The sequence below is a fragment of the Heloderma suspectum genome, chromosome 13 (assembly GCF_057233095.1).
Source record: "Heloderma suspectum isolate Gila_16-S chromosome 13, 16-S_ref, whole genome shotgun sequence".
NCBI lineage: Eukaryota > Metazoa > Chordata > Lepidosauria > Squamata > Helodermatidae > Heloderma > Heloderma suspectum.
In genome coordinates this window covers 24,772,904-24,792,555 of record NC_139470.1, presented here as the reverse complement: position 1 = coordinate 24,792,555, position 19,652 = coordinate 24,772,904, and the positions used below count along the sequence as shown (strand labels likewise).

General features: G+C 47.6%; 1 protein-coding gene across 1 annotated transcript in view; it reads right to left on the bottom strand.

The window, feature by feature from the left end:
* Positions 1–3,079: 3,079 nt before the first annotated feature.
* The window catches only part of SRRM4 (serine/arginine repetitive matrix 4), a 195,146-nt gene continuing 178,573 nt past the window's right edge, over positions 3,080–19,652 (bottom strand). The window contains exons 9-13 of the mRNA XM_084820367.1: positions 14,364–14,698; positions 13,229–13,435; positions 10,568–10,678; positions 7,287–7,433; positions 3,080–3,347 (exon numbers count right to left, since the gene is read on the bottom strand). Coding sequence (XP_084676493.1) covers positions 3,080–3,347; positions 7,287–7,433; positions 10,568–10,678; positions 13,229–13,435; positions 14,364–14,698 — 1,068 coding nt within the window. The remainder of the gene's footprint in view (positions 3,348–7,286; positions 7,434–10,567; positions 10,679–13,228; positions 13,436–14,363; positions 14,699–19,652) is intronic.

The following is a 19,652-nucleotide window of genomic DNA, read 5'->3' as shown; positions in this document are numbered from 1 at the left end:
CAACTCCACAACTGAGGCTTATGGTAGGCACACAGCTGGAACAGATGAGATGTAGGAGATCAGAAACTTCACAACAGCACTGGATCAAGGCAATGGTGCTGCAGAGCAAGGGGGGTTATTGTCCCCCCCCCCCGCCATCCGCTCCTGTTGCAGTTTCTCCAGTCTAAAACGGCCCACCTTGAAGAAGCTACTCACCCCTTGGGAGCAATTTAAATTGGAGAAATCGTGCAGGGGAAAGGGTTAACCCCAATGGTGCAGTGGAGGCACTGGCACATTTTTATTAGCAGCCATCTGCCACCCCCTTCTCAGACTTCCCTGTTCCCTTGGAGCTTAGCTGCGATCTTCACAGTAGCTGGGGGGGAAATGAATTTTCCCAGCAGCAATATATTATTCCCTGTAGTAATGCCAAGTATTTTGGGCTGGCTTGGTCTTAAATGGGCAATGAAGACCCATTAGCTTTACAGCAGACCTGCTCCTGCTAGAAGTGCTTTGTTGATATGGATCCACACCGCTGCCTGCAATTTTGGACTCTTCTTGGGGGCGTGGCTATGGGGTCTGTCATGATGAGCACCTGCACTTCAACATTCACCTCTACACCACCAGTTAAATGCCCCCTTCTCCAGTGCCACTGCCCTGATTTAAGGCAGGGTCCCCACCCTATGGCTGCTTTCAGGCCAAGTTCCAACACTGAAACACTGGGGTCTCCAAATCCTGGCTCCCCGCTGTCATGTCAGCTTTGGCCTAAACAGCACAGCCAGGTTCTTTCCCTGGAATCACCAGTGAAGGACTCAACTAGATATGACGAGGGCAAACGTTAAGTCCCACTTCTGCTCCAACCACATCTAAAGTAGAAGATGGGGTCTAGTGTTCCAACAAAAAGAGATGCATGGGTGTCTTACCTTCCTTCTGCTCCATTACTCCAGTGGTGTGATGAGTGCAGGTGCTCATCAGGACAGGCCCCAAAGTTACCCCCCCCCTCCGGAGCATCCAAAAATTCAGGCAGCTGTGTTGACCCATATCAACAAACCAGTTCTATCAATTGTCATCTCCACTTGGAACAGGTCTTTTGTCAACAACCCCAAGTTAACCCATGGTTTGTTCTAAGGTTAACTTGGGGTTGTTTAACTCACGAACAGCCCCAAGTACCCGGGTTCAGGCGTCACGGTAACAACCTATGAATGCATCATTCATAGGTTGTTGTTGGAAACTGGAATTGCTGCCGAACACCACCAGTACATTCAAAAGCCCCATGGAGAACTATGGCCAAGGGTGGCTTTTGATTGTTACTGACATTCAGGCTGTGTGTGACTCCAGATTTTCCCTTCTCTATGGTCTGACTGCCTCTCAACTTTCAGTCCAGTGTAACCCAAAAGGGAAAGTCAGCAGGGAAGGGAAAGGGGCCCCTAGTGTGAAAAGGATGTCAAAGAACATAGAATATGGAACAACTGATGGTACTTAGCTAGATCTGACTCTTTCAGTGAGTCAGTTGACACTAGTTGCCTAGGTAGTAGCCAAAAAAGGGTGTGGAAGGCTCAGAGGCTGTGGGAGAGGGACTTGCTGGCAGGCACCAACTCACAGAATCATAGAATAGTAGGGTTGGAAGGGGCCTACAAGGGGCCAACCCCCTGTTCAATGCAGGAATCCAAGTCAGTGGATTGGGCAGTCTTGGATTTCCAGTGGAAAGCAAGTTCTTCCAGAATCCTATATTCTTGAACCTGGGAACCTGGAATGTCCAGCCTTAATGTCTCTGCTCTAATGATCTGCATTTATACCATAGGTTGGTTAAAATTGGATAGGCCTATTAACAAAAACAAATCTGTTTTGTGGGTCTGTTCTGGCTTGTGAGCTACCAAAGACTCTCCTCTGGATCTTTTCCTGCTTTCCTTCTTGAATGCCAGTGTGCCCAAACTGGACAGTGCTGGGTCCAGGTTTTGGAGGGCCCTTGGGCAAGCCACCCTCCATGGGTCCCTCCCTCTGTGAGCCTCCCTTCTCACCGCCATTGTCACCAGCTGCCCTGCTCCGCTTCCTCCTCCTCTTCCTCCTCATTGCTACCACTTGCTTGCTTGGCAGGCAGAGAGCCAGGGAATGAGGAGGTCTTGGCACCTCCTGTTCCTCCTTCTCACCACCACCGTTGTCCGGGCCAGAGCGAGAGGCAGATGAACAGGTAGGATGCAATGGAGAAGAACCAGTCTCAGTGGGCCCTTGCTGGGATGTGGGCCCCTGGCAGGTGCCTGACCATGCTACCTTTGATGCCTGGTTATGGTCATGAGATCAGCATTTCACACTAGTGTCAAGATGGAGATTACAAACTGAATTAATTAGGGTGATTCCAGATGGGCACTGAAACCAGAACATGGTGCATGGAATGCCATCTTACTGTTACCGAGTGGGGCAGTAATGATAATACCTGAGCCTCAGATGCCACAGATCTTTTGTGAAAGAACCCAAAATAGCCTGGGCATGCATTCGGTCCTCTGGGCTTCTTGAGTGGCTGAGAGTTCCAGGGGGTGGGGAAGGGAACCATGTTATTGACTAACAGTTCGGATTGAGAGCCTTGGAGATCAAGGAAGATTGAAAGTGTGGAACTTGCTCTGGATGGCTTACAGCAAGAAGAGAGGGGGCACAGCTGCAGCTGAGTAGAAGGAGTCACACTCACAGTAAATGATATAGCAACGCGTACATCCCCTTACTGGGGGTGGAGGTGGGCAACTGGGTAGCACTCCCTGCATGGGATGGCTCAACTATTGTGACATGAGTGGGAGGACACGCCCAGCTGTCTCAGATTTTGAGAACCGGACCGGGCTGTTTCAGCATGTCCCGTCCCGGCAGTAGAAACATGCAGGGCGATCCAAGTTTGGGCTTGTTGGTCTACAGCGATGAGGATCAGCTGTCTGGCTGGGTGACCATGGGGGGCGGGGGAAATGAGGGGCTTTGCCTCCCTCGCGGATATTTCCACACCCTCGGGTCCTTGAAAGTGACGTCTGGCAAACAACTGATGGCCCTCTGGAGTTGCCCATTGAGAAAGGTGTTTCTGTTTCTCAATGGAGAAAGGAGAGCCCATCCAGCCGCAGGACGACCGCTAACGCCGCATGCTGTCGTAGCTGCCAGCTGACCTGGAACTCCTGCTGCAGCTTCGCCGGCTGTGCCGCACCCCTGAGCCACGGCTCTGGCTGCTGCCGCCACTGCTGCTCCAGCTTCTGCTGCGGCTGGTCCTGTCGCTGGAGTAGCTGCGGCTGCGGCTGGGGGAGTGACTGAAGCAGCTGTACCAGGAGGAGTAACTGCTGATGCTGCTGGGGGACGAGGAAGAAGGGCTGGGCCGGTAGTATGGGATGGGGCGCTTTCGGGCGCTGTGGAAAGAAGAATCGGGGTTAGAGAGGCAGAGTGTCAGATACTGTCTTCCTGACACTGAGGCTCAGGTTTTAGCCAAGCTTTTATTGCAGTAATTCCAGCCACTGGCTTTGGCTTTTATAGACTTAAGGACTAGGTTCAGGAAACACGATAACCCACACCCAACCCTTACATATCGTTGAACCGAGAGTTGTTGTTGAAATGTGGGTTATTGTTAGGGATGTACGAATTAGGGATGTCAGAGAATTCCGCCACTATCTCAGGGAGGCCGAATGCCAGCGCATTCGGCCCCGCGAAATCTGTGGCGGAATGGCCTGCCCCCCTGCCCCCCCACGGATCCCCCCGGGACTAGACTTACCTGGGGCGGATCTTCTGGGTGGCGGCAGCTCTGGTGGCGGCTGCGGCGGCAGCGGCGGCCGGTCTTCCGACCAGCTGCCGCCGCCGCCATTTCCCGTGTAAAAAAAAAAAAAGATGTGATAGGCTACATAAAGATTTACGTAGCCTATCATGGCTAGGTTAAAAAAAAAAACGTGATAGGCTACGTAAATCTTTACGTAGCCTATCACGTCTGACTTTAAAAAACAACAACACGCGCATATGCAAATGGCGGCGGCTACGGCCACTGCCATTTGCGTTCTTTATTTTGGCCTGTCTTAGTCTACGTAAATATTTACGTAGACTAAGGCGGCGAAAATAAGGGGAACACAAATAGCGTCCGCTACACTATTTGCGTTCCCCTTATTTTCGCCATCTTAATCTACATAAATATTTACATAGACTAAGACGGGCCAAAATAAAGAACGCAAATGGCGGCAGCCATGGCCGCCGCCATTTGCGTACGCGCGTGTTTTTTTTTTTTTCAGTCAGACGTGATAGGCTACGTAAAGATTTACGTAGCCTATCACGGCTGACTACAGGGATGCAAACGGCGGTGGCTATGGCCGCCGCCATTTGCGTCCCTGCTAGCCAGCGGCCGGATGTCCGGCTGCTGGCGGAGCCGGCCAGCGGCTCCGCAGAATCCCTGCAGAGCACAGCCTCCCCCGCCACCATCAACATAATCCGCGAAAGGTAAGTCACTTTCGTACATCCCTAGTACGAAGCACTTACTTGGTTCCGGTCAGGGCATCCGCTGGGGAGGGGGGAGGTGCTCCGTCCCTCCCCCCAGAATCCTCAATGGGGGGGGAGGCGATCCGCTCCTCCCCCCCGGAATCCTTGACCAGGGCCGTCCGCAGCTGGATTTGCGTCCAGCCAGACATCCGTGATAGGATACGTAAGAATTTACATAGTCTATCATGGCCAGCCTAAAAACACAGCAACGCAGTGTACGCAAATGGCGGTGGCTATGGCGGCCGCCATTTGTGTTCTCTATTTTTCACCGATTTATCTTACGTAAATATTTACATAAGATAAATCGGCGAAAAATAGAGAACGCAAATGGTGGCTGCCGTAGCCGCCATTTGTGTACGCTGTGTTGTTTTTGTTTTTTGTTTTAGGGTGGCCGTGATAGGCTATGTAAATTCTTACGTAGCCTATCATGGTCCAAGGACGGCAAAGGCGGTGGCAGGAGCCCTGCTGTGGCCGGCCAGGAGACCAGCTGCCAGAGGCGCCGTTGCTGGAGCCGCCGCCACTGGAACCGCTGCCACATCCGCCGCATCTGCCCCAGGTAAGTGCTGTCCCGGGGGGATTCCGTGGCGGGGGGGAGGCCGGTGGAATTCTCCACCATCCCTAGTTATTGTGTTGTCTGAACCCAGCCATGCTAATAAACCATGGTTAGTTAACCACGAACAACCTATGAAGAGAATCCATGGTTTGTTGTTGGGTTGTGAACTGTGGGTTGTTCACCATGGTTTGTTATCGCAGCTGGGTTCAGACAACATAACCCATGTTTCAACAACAACCCACAGGTCAACAACAACCCTCACACAACCCATATTCAATCCTTGAGTGTGGGTTATCGTGTTGTCTGACTCCAACAAATACAAGTCAGCAGGGATCAGATTACAACATAGTTCTTTAACTGGGATCAATTTCTGGGTTTCTCAACAACGGACCCAAACAGACTCAGGTTCAAAATACAGAACAAGTCCAAATGGGTTTGTAGCTCCAACAAAGAAACAAGTCAAAGAAGCATTCTAGATTAGAAAGACAGTGCATCCTGCAAACTCTACTGGCTGTTGCTGTCATTTAAGTACAGGGGAGTGGCTGCTAAAGATTGCTATCCTACATTTGATCCTGGCAAGGAAACCTAGCTTGCAAACGTGCACCATGTCTCACCGGGTGCCTGTGTTTTGCCCTGTGAAGGTTTGAGGCCTACAGAGGCAAGGAAAAGAAAAAACTCAGGCCCAGAGGCCTGGAGGTTTTTTGTTGGGAGGGGGCATCCCTGAGAGGAGTAGTTTCATTTCCACAGTTAAGTTTCAGTTTCAGTTCCGTAGTTAAGCATCATTTCTTCAGGTTTGTAACAGTACTTTCGGTTTTGAGGGAGGAGGGTATAAAAAGAAAGAGTCAGAAAGACCAGAGCAGGAAGAGCAGAGTCAGGAAGAGCACAGCTGGAAGAAGGAACAGGAAGAAGCTGCTTGGAGAAGTCTAAGTACAGCTAGGGTAAAGGAACTTGCATTTTGCAACTTTTAATATCTCTTAAATGCCTTTTGCATCACTCGGCTATACTGTGTAAATACCTTTAGATGTGATTTGCTTGCTTTAATTTACCAGTAAACTGTTGTGGTTAAACCTTGTGTCTAGAGTGGCAATCACCCCATGCCTACAGCCTAAACCCCACGTTATTCGAAAGGGGAAGGTAAAAGAAGGAATGCGGGGGGGGGGACTCTTAAGGAGGCAAGGGATCCTTAAGGAGTTGCTCAGGGGGCCCAGGTCATAAGGGGAACCCTGACATGCCCTCTTGAGTTGATGATGCAACTTAGAACACAATGTTTTTTTTTTCTAATTGAGGCATGATCTTCAAAGCTTCAAAGTTGTGAAGCTTCACAACCTCGAAGCTTCAAAGATCATGCCTCAATTAGAAAAAAAAAACATTGTGGAGAAGCCCCGATTCTGCGAGGATAATGCCTTAATTTAAAGAAAAAAGCAGGAGTGGGGGATAGGAGGGGGTAAAACTTAGTCTCATTTGAAGGGATAGAACAACCCCCTGCTCAATGCAGGAAGTCTGATTCCCAGGCAGTCGCCCATCCAACTACTGACCGGGGCTGACCTCACTTAGCATCCGAGATCAGACAAGCACGCGCAGGAAAACAGCACAGCGCTCGAGTGTGAACCGAGCTCGCACATTCGAGGAAGCACTGCAACGGGGAAAATGGGTGAGTGTGAATAATAATCACATTTTAATGTGAGAGCATCTAACCCGACAGGACACCGAATTCATTGCGATGGTGGGTGTAATGTAGATCAGCCCTAAGTGAGTGAAGGCATGAGATATGGCTACTTTCTTCCATCTGGGAGAGGCTGCATGGTGTTTGTTGCAGAGGCAAGGGAGAAGATGGAAGAGGAAGGGGAGGGAGAGGAAGAAGGAACTAATCAGACAACAAGGCGGATGAACAAGACAAATGGTTGTTGATGCAACATATTCTCTATTGCCCCCTAGTGTCTGGAAGTATGCGGAGTTGTTCCTATTATCCAACATTAACATGAGATCAGGGCTCCAGCCTACTGTTCTTTCCCCACAGGGCATGCCACCCCCCACACCTTTGTGGTCCCCCAGGCTTTGTGGTCTGCACCCTTACTCTAACCACTACACCACACTGCCTGTCAGGCAATAATGCCCGAGGGGAGGCTGATGTGTCCTGACATCCACCGCTCATTTGAAATGGTGGAGATGAATCCATCTCCCCACGCGTTCTCCTGACAACGGCTGAGAAGAGCAATGTTCTTATAAAACTTGATGAATGGCAAAGACCATTTGGGCTGAACGACTAAGGCCATCTCACCTTGTGATGCGCCGTGCCTCCAGGTGGCTGGGGGAATCTCTCCGCCGCTTCCTCATGGGAGAATAAGATTGCTTGCGACGCCGGCGGTCATGATGCCTGTGAGAATCCTTCCCGCTAGAGCCGTGCTTGTGATCTTGCTCACGGTCCCTGAGGAAAAAAAAAAGTGATAAAACCCCTGTGACAAAACCCCTCCTCTCTTCACCCAGCCTACGGTCCCTGAAGACAGGGGGTGTTCGTCTTTACTTCCTCCTAGGCAGGTTGTTCCCACCCACATCAGGTTTCCACCTTTTACCACCTTTCTTATACTCCTGTATTTTCCTAGAGTACAATTGTGTGTGTGAGTTGTGCCCTTTTTAAACTACTCCCTAGGTTAAGCGTAAGTAGCGTGATGACGATTTCAGTACAGACGCAATGTAAAAGAATCAAAATAATTTATTTAGATTATTATACAGACTGAACTTTAAAAGTTTTCTCTTAACCTAACCTACGCTAAACTAAGGCCTAAAATGACTAACCACCTCTCCCTATCCCGAGGAGATATTTTATTGAGGAGATCAAATCCCTCTCTTAACTCCCCGAGAAAAAATAAATACATCCAGAGAGGCTCAACACAGCTCAGGTCGTACACAGATGGTATAATGCACCAGTGAGTCTGGCTCATCGGCCACCTTGGTGGAAATGTGGAAGACCAACTCGAGGAGTTAGTGGTGAACAGATTTCCCCCACCCATGTCTAGAGTGCCGTTACGCCTGTTTGTTGACCTGATGGGTTTTGGGTAGCTATACTAGTTCCCAGGGTTAAGGTGGCTGATGCTGTGCTCGAGCTGGTAGATAAACCTCTGGCAGAATCTCAAGGTTTGCCGAGAGCTGTTATCTGGGCTGCCTGCCCATGGTTGAGGCTGCTGTTCTTCCAGTCTGCAAGACTGTATGAAACTGTCCAAAGAGCTGGACCAGGTCCAGAATGGGAAGGATCCTGGGGAGAGGATATGATTCCCTCGGACCCTCCCAAGGACCCTCCTAAAGAACCTCGCCATAGGCTGATCCGGAACAGGTGCTGTGAGGCAGGCTGTTCTGGGGTTCCGTTTGCTGCTGGTCTTATCTTGATAAGACTACGGGGTTCCCAGTAGCTGAAAGAATGTATGCTTTCTGCTTTTAATGTATGATCTTGATTTTTTCTTGCTTTATTAGCCTGTGTTAGCTAAATAAACTTCTTTCCTTCACCCACTGAAGTGTTCATTGCCTGTAGGCACACGTAGAGGTGGGTGGTGCAGAGGGGAAAAATGCGCAAAATTGTGCCATTAAAACAACCCGTGGAAGTCCGCTGGCTGGCCCAACTTGGGACACACTGAGTCGGGCTCTGCAGCAGGGGAGCGGAACAAAGTTCGGGGAGGGGGGCTAAGTGGGAGAATATCTGCCGAGCTCCATCCCCCAAGTGGATTCCTACAACATCCCTAATTGCCTCTGAATATCCAAAAAGAGCCACTGCCTATTGTCAAAACAGCCTCCCTTCAGGCGTTATTGCCTGACAGGAGGTGTGGTGTAGTAGTTAGAGTGCAGAACCTCATTGCTGGCATGTGCAGCCGCCGTATATGTTTGCCTGGACACTCCCCCTGACCACTCCATTCACATCCACACACGCTCACCCCATTCACAGACAGACAGACTAGGGATGTCGGGGGAATCAGTACCAGGGGTGGAGCTCACAGAGCTTTCATCAGCTTGGCCCCCCAGACTTTGGCTCATTTCCCCGTGAGCTGGCCTGGCACGATTTGCATTACCCAGGGGTTTATTATTTATTTCTGTAAATAGAAATTTGTGCAAATTGCAGTTGTGATTTGCGCAAATTGCAGGCTGTAATTTGCGCAAATTGTGGGCACAGTTTGCACACAGTACTGAAATTGCGGCTGCAATTTGTGCAAATTTCTATTTACAAAAATAAAATTAAAAAACCTGAAAGAAGTTCCCGGATTTGGGAGAAAAGCTGCGGCTTGGCTCTCAAATGCAAGCCAAGCTGGGGGAGCTATGGAAATCCAGCAAGCTCCCAAAGGGCAGGATTTCCTGGTGACAGACATCCCTAAAACAGACACTCCACCCATTCACACATGCATACATACCCACACCCCATTCATACCCACATCACTGCAATGAGGCTTTGAAATACCCTCCACTGACACCATTGTAGGGTCTTTCAAAGCCTAATTGTGGCATGGGGAGGGATTTCCAAGGGAGGGGGGCACAGCACTCAGGGAGGGTAGGTTTAGTGCTTCCCTCCCCAGCAGCAATTCCTCCTGTGGGGCAATCATCACAGTCACTGATATTCCTGTGCAAATGTGCAGTCACAACAGAGCCCTGGGGTCCCGACACCAGATAAACTTCCAAGGAGACTCCTGGTTTCCCTGGAACATACCTTGAAAAGTACTCCTTTTAAGAGATGTGTCTGACCAACATGGAAATTTGTAATGACAATGCTTGCTTATAGGCTTTTTTAAAAAAAAGTATGGATTTCCTTTTTTAAAAATATGAGCTTTTCTACACGAGGCTATTAATCAGCTGCTAATTGGCTGTATCTACTTTTGGTTTCACTGCAGACTTGAGATCTGAGAACTATGTGAAGAGTATTTCCTTTTCTGCTTTTCCACTACATAACCTCTAGGTGCCAATGCGGTAGAGCGGAACAGGACAAATACAAAAGTGGAAAAAGTGCTGTCATTCGCTTTCACAATTAAATGCTACTTTTTCCCTCCTCTAAAAAAACTCTCCAAAAGTGCTGGTTAGAGGCAGAAACAAAACTGGAGGGTCACTATGTCGTCTAAAGAACCTGTAAACAACTGTGAGTAGGGAAGGATGAGTGCACAATAAATGCCTCAAGTAGAAAAGCCCTGTGTTTCATGTATACATAAGAGATGGATGGAGCAATCCTATGGCCACTAGACACTGTCTAGAGGACCATAGGATTGTTGGTTTTTGGGAACCGAGATTGGAGCTAGGGCTCTGACCTCGGTTCCCAGAAACTGTTCTCCTTGCCCCCTCCCTCTCCCCCTTGTAGCCACTGCGGTTCTTTCCACGCCGGCTACATCTCCGCTCTTGGAAACGGAGCATGGAGGCAGGGAAAACAGGGTGGTCCCAGGGGTGGGGAGGGGAGGAGGCTGATTCTGATTTCGGAGGCTGGCAACTATCTGGATAGGATTGTGCCCTAAAAATGTAGATAAAAAATAAAACCCCTGGATCAGCAGCATGTGGTCAATTTGATGGCAGACAGGGTGTGGAAAGTGATAGCCATACCTGCCCGGGCTGTATCGAGAATAGCTGGGGCTTCGTCGCTGCCTGGAGCTCTGGCTTCTAGGACTTCTCTTGCAGGACTTGGATGAGTAGCTGGGGGAACGGGAATAGGATCTGGAAACAGGGGAGACACATGAGACAGCTGGGCAAGAGCAGGAGATCAGGGGCTGTCTCAAACCCAAAGAAAAAAGATATCAACTGGGGAATGGCCCCGAGGATGAGGTTACAGAAATCCCTCTCTGTGGTTGACTTTCTACGAGTAGTTTCATTCATTTCATTTATTATCGTTTGATACCGCCCCATAGCTGAAGCTCTCTGGGTGGTTCACACAGATTAAAAACCGTTAAAATACATTATACAAAGTGCAAAACCATTTACATAAAAACAGATATACAGACAGTACACACAGAGACAACATATATCTAAAAACAATTTTTTAAACTATTGGCCAAAGACAATCCAGGACCTGATGAAAAACTCATCATATGCTGCCAAATGCGTGAGAGAAGAGGGCAGTTTTAACCTGGCACCAAAAAGATAATATGGTCGGCGCCAGGTAGGCCTCATCGGGGAGATCATTCCCATAATTGGGGGGCCACCACCAAGAAGGCCCTCTTGGTGGTGGCCACCCTCTGAGCCTCTCTCGGAGGATACACCTGGAGGAGGACTTTGGATGCTGAACGTAGCGTACGCCATTATTAGGATATGCTGCATAGGGTGTTACCTTGTATTTGTCCATGTGGACGGGAGCATACGTGTGCCTTTTTTTCTTTTTATCCTTTGCCAGGTGTTTTAAATAGTTTTACCGCTGTGCTGTTTATACAGCTAACTGCACAACAACAGCAGCACGTAACAGAACAAAAAGCAATAGGTCACAGAGACAGCCAATCCCTCCCAACCTCCAGGGCCACTGGGAAGCTGCAACCTCTGCCTTCTGAGGAAGGACTTCCTGGCAAGGGGAGACCAACCTGGCTGCATCCATTGGCCAGAGAAGGATCTGCTGCCCCAGTCCTTGCTTTCCAACTTCCTGCTGCCATTGCTGAGACCACAGAGACCATAGGAGAGGGAACAGCAACCGGTTCATTATGCTTAGATCCAGCTCCATTACCTGCTGAACTTTGTAACTAAGCATCTAGTGTCCGGGTTTGACTTTTTCCTCCTCCCTCCCAATCCCTTTTTTCTTTTGCGTCACATTTTTTTTTTTAAGATTGTAAGACTATTTTATTTCTGAGTTGTGCAAGTTGCACTGGGAGCCTTCTCGGCTGAAGAGTGGGATAAAAATGATTTGAATACATAATTTTATTTATTTATTTATGATATTGATATACCACTCCACATCAAAAGTATTCGGAGTGGTGGACAAGAAAGATAAAAGAATAAAGCACCATGTTAAAACAATTAAAACATTTTAAAAGAAACAGATTCTGAACTTAACAAACCACAGCTGGTCACTCAGGTAAGGCCTCTCGAAATAACAATGTCTTCAGGAAGTACCAGAAGCAGCACAACGCTGGTACGTGTCTGACCTCGGATGGTTTGTATGTATCCATGCCTGACACCACTGAAGGCAGGGAATTCCACAGGAAGGGGGCCACCACACTGAAGGCTCTTTTCCTGGTGGACTCCAACCAGGCCATGGGTTCATGTGGGACCACCAGGGACGTGCCCTCTGATGACCTCAGTGACCGGGCAGGTTGGTAAGGAAGAAAGCACTCTCCCAGGAATAATAATAATAATAATAATAATAATAATAATAATAATAATAAATATTCCTCTTTCCTCCCTATTCTTTTTTCCTTTTATTAGAAAAGGAAAATCTAATCTATCTATTAGATCTAGATCTAAGACAGATCTGTCTAGATTATGATAGACAGTCCCTGTGGGCTGGGACCGTCTTACCATTCAATATATCTACAGCACTAAGAAAAACGTAGGGTTTTTATAAGTGTCAAATAATAATAATGATAATGATGATAATTTCTCTGTAGTAAAGAAGAAGAAACTATTCCTGTTCTACAGGATGAGTCTCTTTAATTTACACAGAGAAACAAGCATGGGGAAAAGCCCAAACGTAACATCCATGTGAGAGAAACTTCAGTACAGGTATGGGATTTTCACCCGTGGAGGTGGTAACACAAATGATACGAGAACCATGTGTGGTACCATTGAGGGAAATGAATCTAACTAATCCACATGCATGTCAGTCTGTCTGTAGTGGGTGCTCCAACCTTTCTTTACTGACCTGCCTGGTCAGAGTGTTGTGGCTTTGGCGATGGGTGTTCCCATCTATCAGGGTGGGGAACGTTTTTCAGGGCTGAATTCCATTTTGGAGAAGCTCTCTGGGACTGCATTCCAGTGGCGGCTGAAGGAGCAGGGCCATAATTTAAAAAATATATGTACTAACATATTGTAGCTTAAAGCAATGATTGCCAGTCACTGAGCCTTAGGAAAGGCATTTCAATCTTTTAGAATGGGGGAAAAACTGCACAAGTCAGGAAACCATCAAACGATTGGTGGCTGGGGGAAAGGGGGTGGGGCCAGGAGAAAGGGAGTTGTGTCAGGAAAAGGGGGCATGGCCATGTGGGGAATCCAGGAAGGCCGCATTGGGACCCCAGGCATGAGGTTTCACAGCCCTGCTATATATTAACCCAACTGATGGCTCACCTTGCCTCTGACGAACAGGATCTGCTTTGGGAGGACCTGGATCCAGCCTTGTGATGTAACACATGGGACTTGCTAGACTCCAGAGACGACCTGCTAGAAGAAGACGCATTCCGGACACAAGACCGAAGCGGGGAGCTGGGAAAAGGGGCAGAGACGAGGCCCGCTTTCTTCTTCTCTGACTGTACAAGAGAGGGCAACGACCCATCTCTGAAAAGACACATTTCCAATCCAGGAGCGTTATTCTAGCCTTACAGAACCCTGCTCCAGAAAACTGCTGCAGCCACCTCACCCCAGCCAGTGATTCTTTTAATGCTGAACTGGTACCATTTGAAATGTAGGAAACAGCCTCCTATTGGGTCAGTCTATTTGCCCATCTGGGCCATCTGGGCTACTCTGACTGGAAGCTGCCTTGGAGGCGGCTGATAATGGCTCTCTCCTGTCAGGAGACATTGTGGCCAGAACCTGGAGCCCTCGTTCCTGTGGATGGCTGCCCAGTACGATGACCCACCAGAGCTGCAGTTTTTTTTGTTTGTTTCTTTCATTTTTATACTGCCTAATAGCTGAAGCTCTCTGGGTAGTTCACAAAATCGAAACCTCAAAAATACAACAGAAAATACAATACAAAATGTAATCGATCAAAACTACAGAATAAAAACACAACCGGAGTAAAACCTAGCAGCAGTACAGATAATTAATACACAACAGCAGATATAAGACAGCATTGCTAAGAAAACTGGAATGCTAAAAATGCCTGGGGAAATAAAAAGGTCTTCACCTGGCGCCGGAAAGATCACAACGTAGGCACCAGGCGAACCTCTCTAGTCTGGAGTATCTCCTCGGGCAGTAAAGCACTCTCAAGCTGTGCACAGGCCAGTTGTAGCTTAAAGATCTTCCTGCCGATAACCAAGTCTTAGGAGAGGCATTTCAGCCTTTTAGAATGGGGAAAAACTGCACCACATCTAGGAAAACATTCAATGACCAGAAGTTGGGGGAAAGGGGGTGGGGCCAGGAGGAGGGGCGGGGCCATCTGGGGAACACCGGAGGGCTGCATCAGAACCCTAGGAGGGCCAGATGCGGCCCTCGGTTCTTCACCCCTGGTGTAGCTAGTCTTAAGAGTCATAGGGCCGCTGCTCACCTTTGGTCCTTGCCTCGAACCCGCAGAGATGGTGTCGAATCTTCCAGAGTTGCTCCCTTAGTCCGGGAGAAGCAGCTGGTGAAGGAGTTTCCCGAATCAGAGCTGCTGCCACTGCTGGCCTTCCCAGAAGAGAAGGCATGGCCAAAGCCATTGTGGATTGGACAGCTTGCTTCCTGTCTGCCCTTTGACCTGGATGTGTTTGTCTGAGTGGATGGAGGGGAAGAAGTATCATTTCCTGAGTCGTATTCGTGGGGCTCTCTGTTCCGTTTGGCTAGCTTGCCCAGCGGATCCTCTGCTTTTTTAAAGGGGTCAGCAGAAGAGCCAGACTTTGAAATCTGCAAGCAAAAAAGCCATTTTGGCAGTGTTTAAAAGGGATTTTCAGTGCAGGGAGTGTGTGTTCAGTTTTGTTTGACTTTATTTATTTATTCATTTGTCAAATAAACCAGGTTTTGGGGCGGGGTTGGTTGTTTTTTTTTTTTTTAACCATCATGATGCACAGTCTGTAATCAAAGGAAAGGAAGAAAGGAAGAAAGAAAGAAAGAAAAGAAGAAAGGAAACAAAGAAAGAAGTCAGAACTAAAAAACACATCTCCCTGAAAGAAAGAAAGAAAGAAAGAAAGAAATGTCTGTTTTCTTCTTTTTTGAAACCCCAGATATAATTGGAAGATCTTAAGGCATCATGCAAAGAGTACTAAGCATGCGATCCATGTTGAATGAGAGTTAAAAAAAAGTTATTAATCAAAGCAGACTAAAAACTCAAAAGCTTTTCTTAAACAGAGAAAAAAGAGACTGAAAAAAGAGTAATAGATATACCTTTAAAACAAAAAAGACATGTGCTTTAGAAATCAAATAAAATGGAACAAAATCCTGTGAGCGTGATCCAGCCAAAATTACATACTTCTAGATTTCATCGACTGCTGTGGGAGAGTTTTACTTTCCCACCCACTGCAATCAATAGAGTTTAAGGCTGTGATCCGAAGCACTCAGGCAGCAATCCTGTGGGTTGTTAGGCATTGGTCCTGGACCCCGGATCTATTTCCCAGATCCCCGGATCTATTTCCCAGGGTCCTGACTGTCCATTGATGTCAATGGAAAACTTCTTTCTTAGCTTAACTGCCGTACTGGGGGGTGGGTGGGTGTGATTTTCAAGGGGGATTGCAGCTGGATCAAGAAAGGTTAACATATTGACCCCCCCTATGCATGCTATTAAGCTTAGAAAAAAAAACCCTCCATTGTTGTCAATGGAAGATTTTCTTCTAAACTTAATTCCATGAGTTGGGGGCAATTTTTCTCCAGCACGAAAAGAGAGAGAAGTGGGGGTAGGGACAGTGAGAGATTGCAAACTAATTGTAATTGAAGAAGAATTACTGATTTGGGATGATCTGGAGTAGGATGCAAATTTTATCTGAGGGGATTTGGACGAGAAATTAATTGGCTCACTTTGCCTCCTGTGAAATTTAAATAAATCCTAGTAATTATTTTTAGTTTTGCATATATGGAAATGAATCAGCATATGCAGAATTATACAGATTTGTGTCCTATGGCCCTGGGCTCTGAACTGTTTAAGATCCTAGCAACACGTCTGGCTATATCCAATAGTGCCCTTTCACCAACGGAACGGACACTCCCAGCAGATTGAATTACCCCTCCTGCCCTGTAGCCCACACTTTTGTCCTGCAAATCTGCTTCGGAGGATTGGGAGATCTTCCAAGTCAGATTTAGACTCTTCTTAAGTGAACGACAACAGCAGCAGCAGCTGCAGCGGAGAAGAGGGGAAGGGAAAGTCCTAGTGTGTGTGTGTGTGTGTGTGTGTTGGTTTTAACCCTAGATTTTTACTTATTTAAGTATTTATAAGCTTTCACTCCCATGAAAGTAAATCTTATTGGACAGAATAGGACTTGCGTCCAAATAAAAAATGAGTAGGATTGCGCTTCACGATCAGGCCCATTGAATTTAGTGTGACTTACTTGTGAGTAAACATGTAGAAACGTGCATATGTAGGGCCAGTGTCAAGGGTAGGCATGATCGGGCACCTGCTGAGGGCCCACACCCCAGCTGGGGCCCACTGACTAAAACCCCCTGGACTTGCTGCTCCTCTTGCCATTGCAAGCTGCTGCTGCTGCTGCTGCTGCTGCTTCTTCTTCTTCTTCTTCTTCTTCTTCTTCTTCTTCTTCTTCTTCCTCTTCTTTTTCTTGTTGTTGTTGTTGTTATTATGGTTCATGTTTTGAATTGAGCAAAGGCCAGGAGCATTGGTTTTGCCCACTCCCAGACGACCAAGAGATGGGCAAAGGGATGCTCTAAGCTCTTCCTCTTGGGTATGAACAGCAAGATTGGCTTTGGCCCAGCCCTCCGCTTCTTATCCCCAGGGCAGACATTGAAGGTAGGCATGATCAGGCACCTGCTGAGGGCCCACACCCCAGCTGGGGCCCACTGACTAAAACCCCCTGGACTTGCTCCTCCTCTTCGCCATTGCAAGCTTCTTCTTCTTCTTCTTCCTCTTCCTCTTCCTCTTCTTTTTCTTGTTGTTGTTGTTGTTGTTATTATGGTTCATGTTTTGAATTGAGCAAAGGCCAGGAGCATTGGTTTTGCCCACTCCCAGACGACCAAGAGATGGGCAAAGGGATGCTCTAAGCTCTTCCTCTTGGGTATGAACAGCAACATTGGCTTTGGCCCAGCCCTCCGCTTCTTATCCCCAGGGCAGGCATTGAGGGTAGGCATGGTTGGGCACTTGCCAAGGGCCCACACCCTGGTAGGGGCCCACTGACAAAAGCCCCCTGGAGTTGTTGCTCCTCTTCGCCATCGCAGCCTGCTTGTTCCCCTGCCTATTGCTCTGGCCCAGACAACAGTGGTGGTGGTGAGGAGGAGCAGGAGATGCAAGCGCCCCACTTGCGCCCTGGCTGTCTGCCTGCCAAGCAAACACGTGGTAGCAATGCTGAGAAACTGGATGAGAAGCAAGAGCAGCTGGGGACAATGGCAGGGAGGAGGTAGATTCACTGAGGAGGGGCCCTGTTGAAGGTGAGTTGCCTACAGGCCCTCAGAAACCGGGAGCTGGCACTGTGCATAAGGACTTGACTTTGGCTGGATCATGCCCCTATGTGATTATCTCCATTTTAAAAAAAAAAATGTTTCCTTGGTAAGAAGGAGACGACATGACTAACACAAAATTTAAATAATGAATATTTGGGTACAAATAAAGAAAAAAACCCTGGCAAATGAAGTAGAAGGCTTTGAAATAATAACTAAAGCAAAAGGAGAAAATTAAGGAAAACTGAAAAGACCGAACAAAAAGTAAAACTCCCTCTGGAGAAAAAGGCAGACATATATTGCATTGTGTGTGTTTCCCCTTGTAGAAGGTATAGCTACTATTTTTGAGTGACCTCTAGTAATAAATGCCCTAGCATCTTGAGGTTAGCATCCACTTACCAATCAAGATTTCCTCCTTTAGTAGGGTAAGGTGTAAGAAAAAGGGAAGAGCGGGCAAGGTAAGTCCATCATTAGAGTCTCAAATTACAAGAGAGAAAAAAAAAGAGCCACACACTTTCTCTTTCTTCAATCCACAGTGCCAATCATGTGTCGGTTTTGTCCGATTTTAAATGCTTTGCTATCGTTTAAAAACCATCACTTTCAAGTCAATTCCTTTAGGCAGCTTGATTATCTGGGATTTACAAGGCATCAACTCAAATCATCACCTTTCGGCTTTTATGCTGGCCCACCAAGAACACAAAAATAAAATAAAAAAAAATTAAAAGGAAACCGACGTTTAAAAAAAAATAAAAGAAGAAGGCGACTTCCCCCTTGTCTTTAGAGTGAGGTCCAAGGGAAAACCCTGGATCTTGGCTCCAAGGTGAAAATACAGCCCTCCCTCCAGCGATGCTCCTAAGCTTCCCAATATCATCAGGTCCTTGGAGAGAGGTCAGTGATACTTCTACATTCTGTAATGCCTCAAGTTTTCCTCCCTTGCACCCGTCTTAATGCAGATTGCAAAATGTAGAAAAATACTCCAAATCTCACACATATTGGCTCAGGTCAGCCCAGACGTCATCCCACCCTTCCTAGTCAAATCCCCTGCATCCCCAAATGCGGAGGTGGCAGTGATTACTCAGTGACGAGAGGAAGGCACTCTGCACATGGCTAGAGGCAACTTTCTGAACTGCATATATAGCCAGGATGATCCAAATGTCCCAAGTTGTGTTTGACTCAAATTAAGCTTGGCTTGTGAACGTAATAATCTAGGCTTTCTTTCCAAGGACGTTTATTTATTTAAAGTATTTTTTTTAAAAAAAATCTTGCTCCTCAGCCAAAGAGGCTCCTGGAGCGGCTTACATACAAGCAGTAAAGGAAAGCAGTCCCTGCCTGTGGGCTTACAATCTAAAAAGACATGTCACACAAGGAAGAAGGGATGGGGAGGGAAGAGGGGAAAAATAAGTAGTTTTTCAGCAGGGCTGATGGAATGGCCCTGCTTCCCCTCTCATCTCCCCCTGATATATTTGTATGGGGTGCTACTTGCTTCCTTTATTGTATGGATGCAGCCAGAGAAACAGAGGAAGTTTACGCACAGGTGTCATATAGGATCAGGTGCACTGAATGAGCATGTCCATCTCCCCACTCATACAGTTCTGGACACAATCCAGCAGAAATTAGAATAATAGAATTTTAGCCTTGGAAAGGACCTTGGAAGGCATTTAACCGAACCCCCGGCTCAGTGCAGGACTCTTGCAAATACAGCATCTCTAAGAACATAAGATAAGAAGGCCATGCTGGATCAGACCAAGGATCCATCTAGTCCAGCATTCTCTTCACACAGTGGCCAACCAGCTGTCGACCAGGAACCCACAAGCAGGACACGAGTGCAAGAGCATCCTCCCGCCCATGTTCCCCAGCAACGGGTGTACATAGGCTCACTGCCTCTGCTACTGGAGGTAGCTCACAGCTATCAGGACTAGTACCCATTGATAGCCTTCTCCTCCCAGAATTTGTCTAACCCCCTTTAACAGCCCTCTACATTGGGGGCTATCCCTACATCCTGTGGCAGCGAATTCCATAGTTTAACTCTATGCTGTGTGAAGAAGTCCTTTTTATCTCCCCTGAATCTCCCACCAATCAGCTTCATGGGATGACCCCATTGGGTTCTAGTATTTTGAGAGAGGGAGAAAAATGTTTCCCTATCAGAGATGGCCGGCCTGCCTCTGCTTAAATACTAGAGGCAAAATGGCCTCTCAAAATTCTCCACCCTATTTGTGGGGAGATAAATTAGGGGGGACAGTATCACCAAATTTCTTCAAGGCGAGGA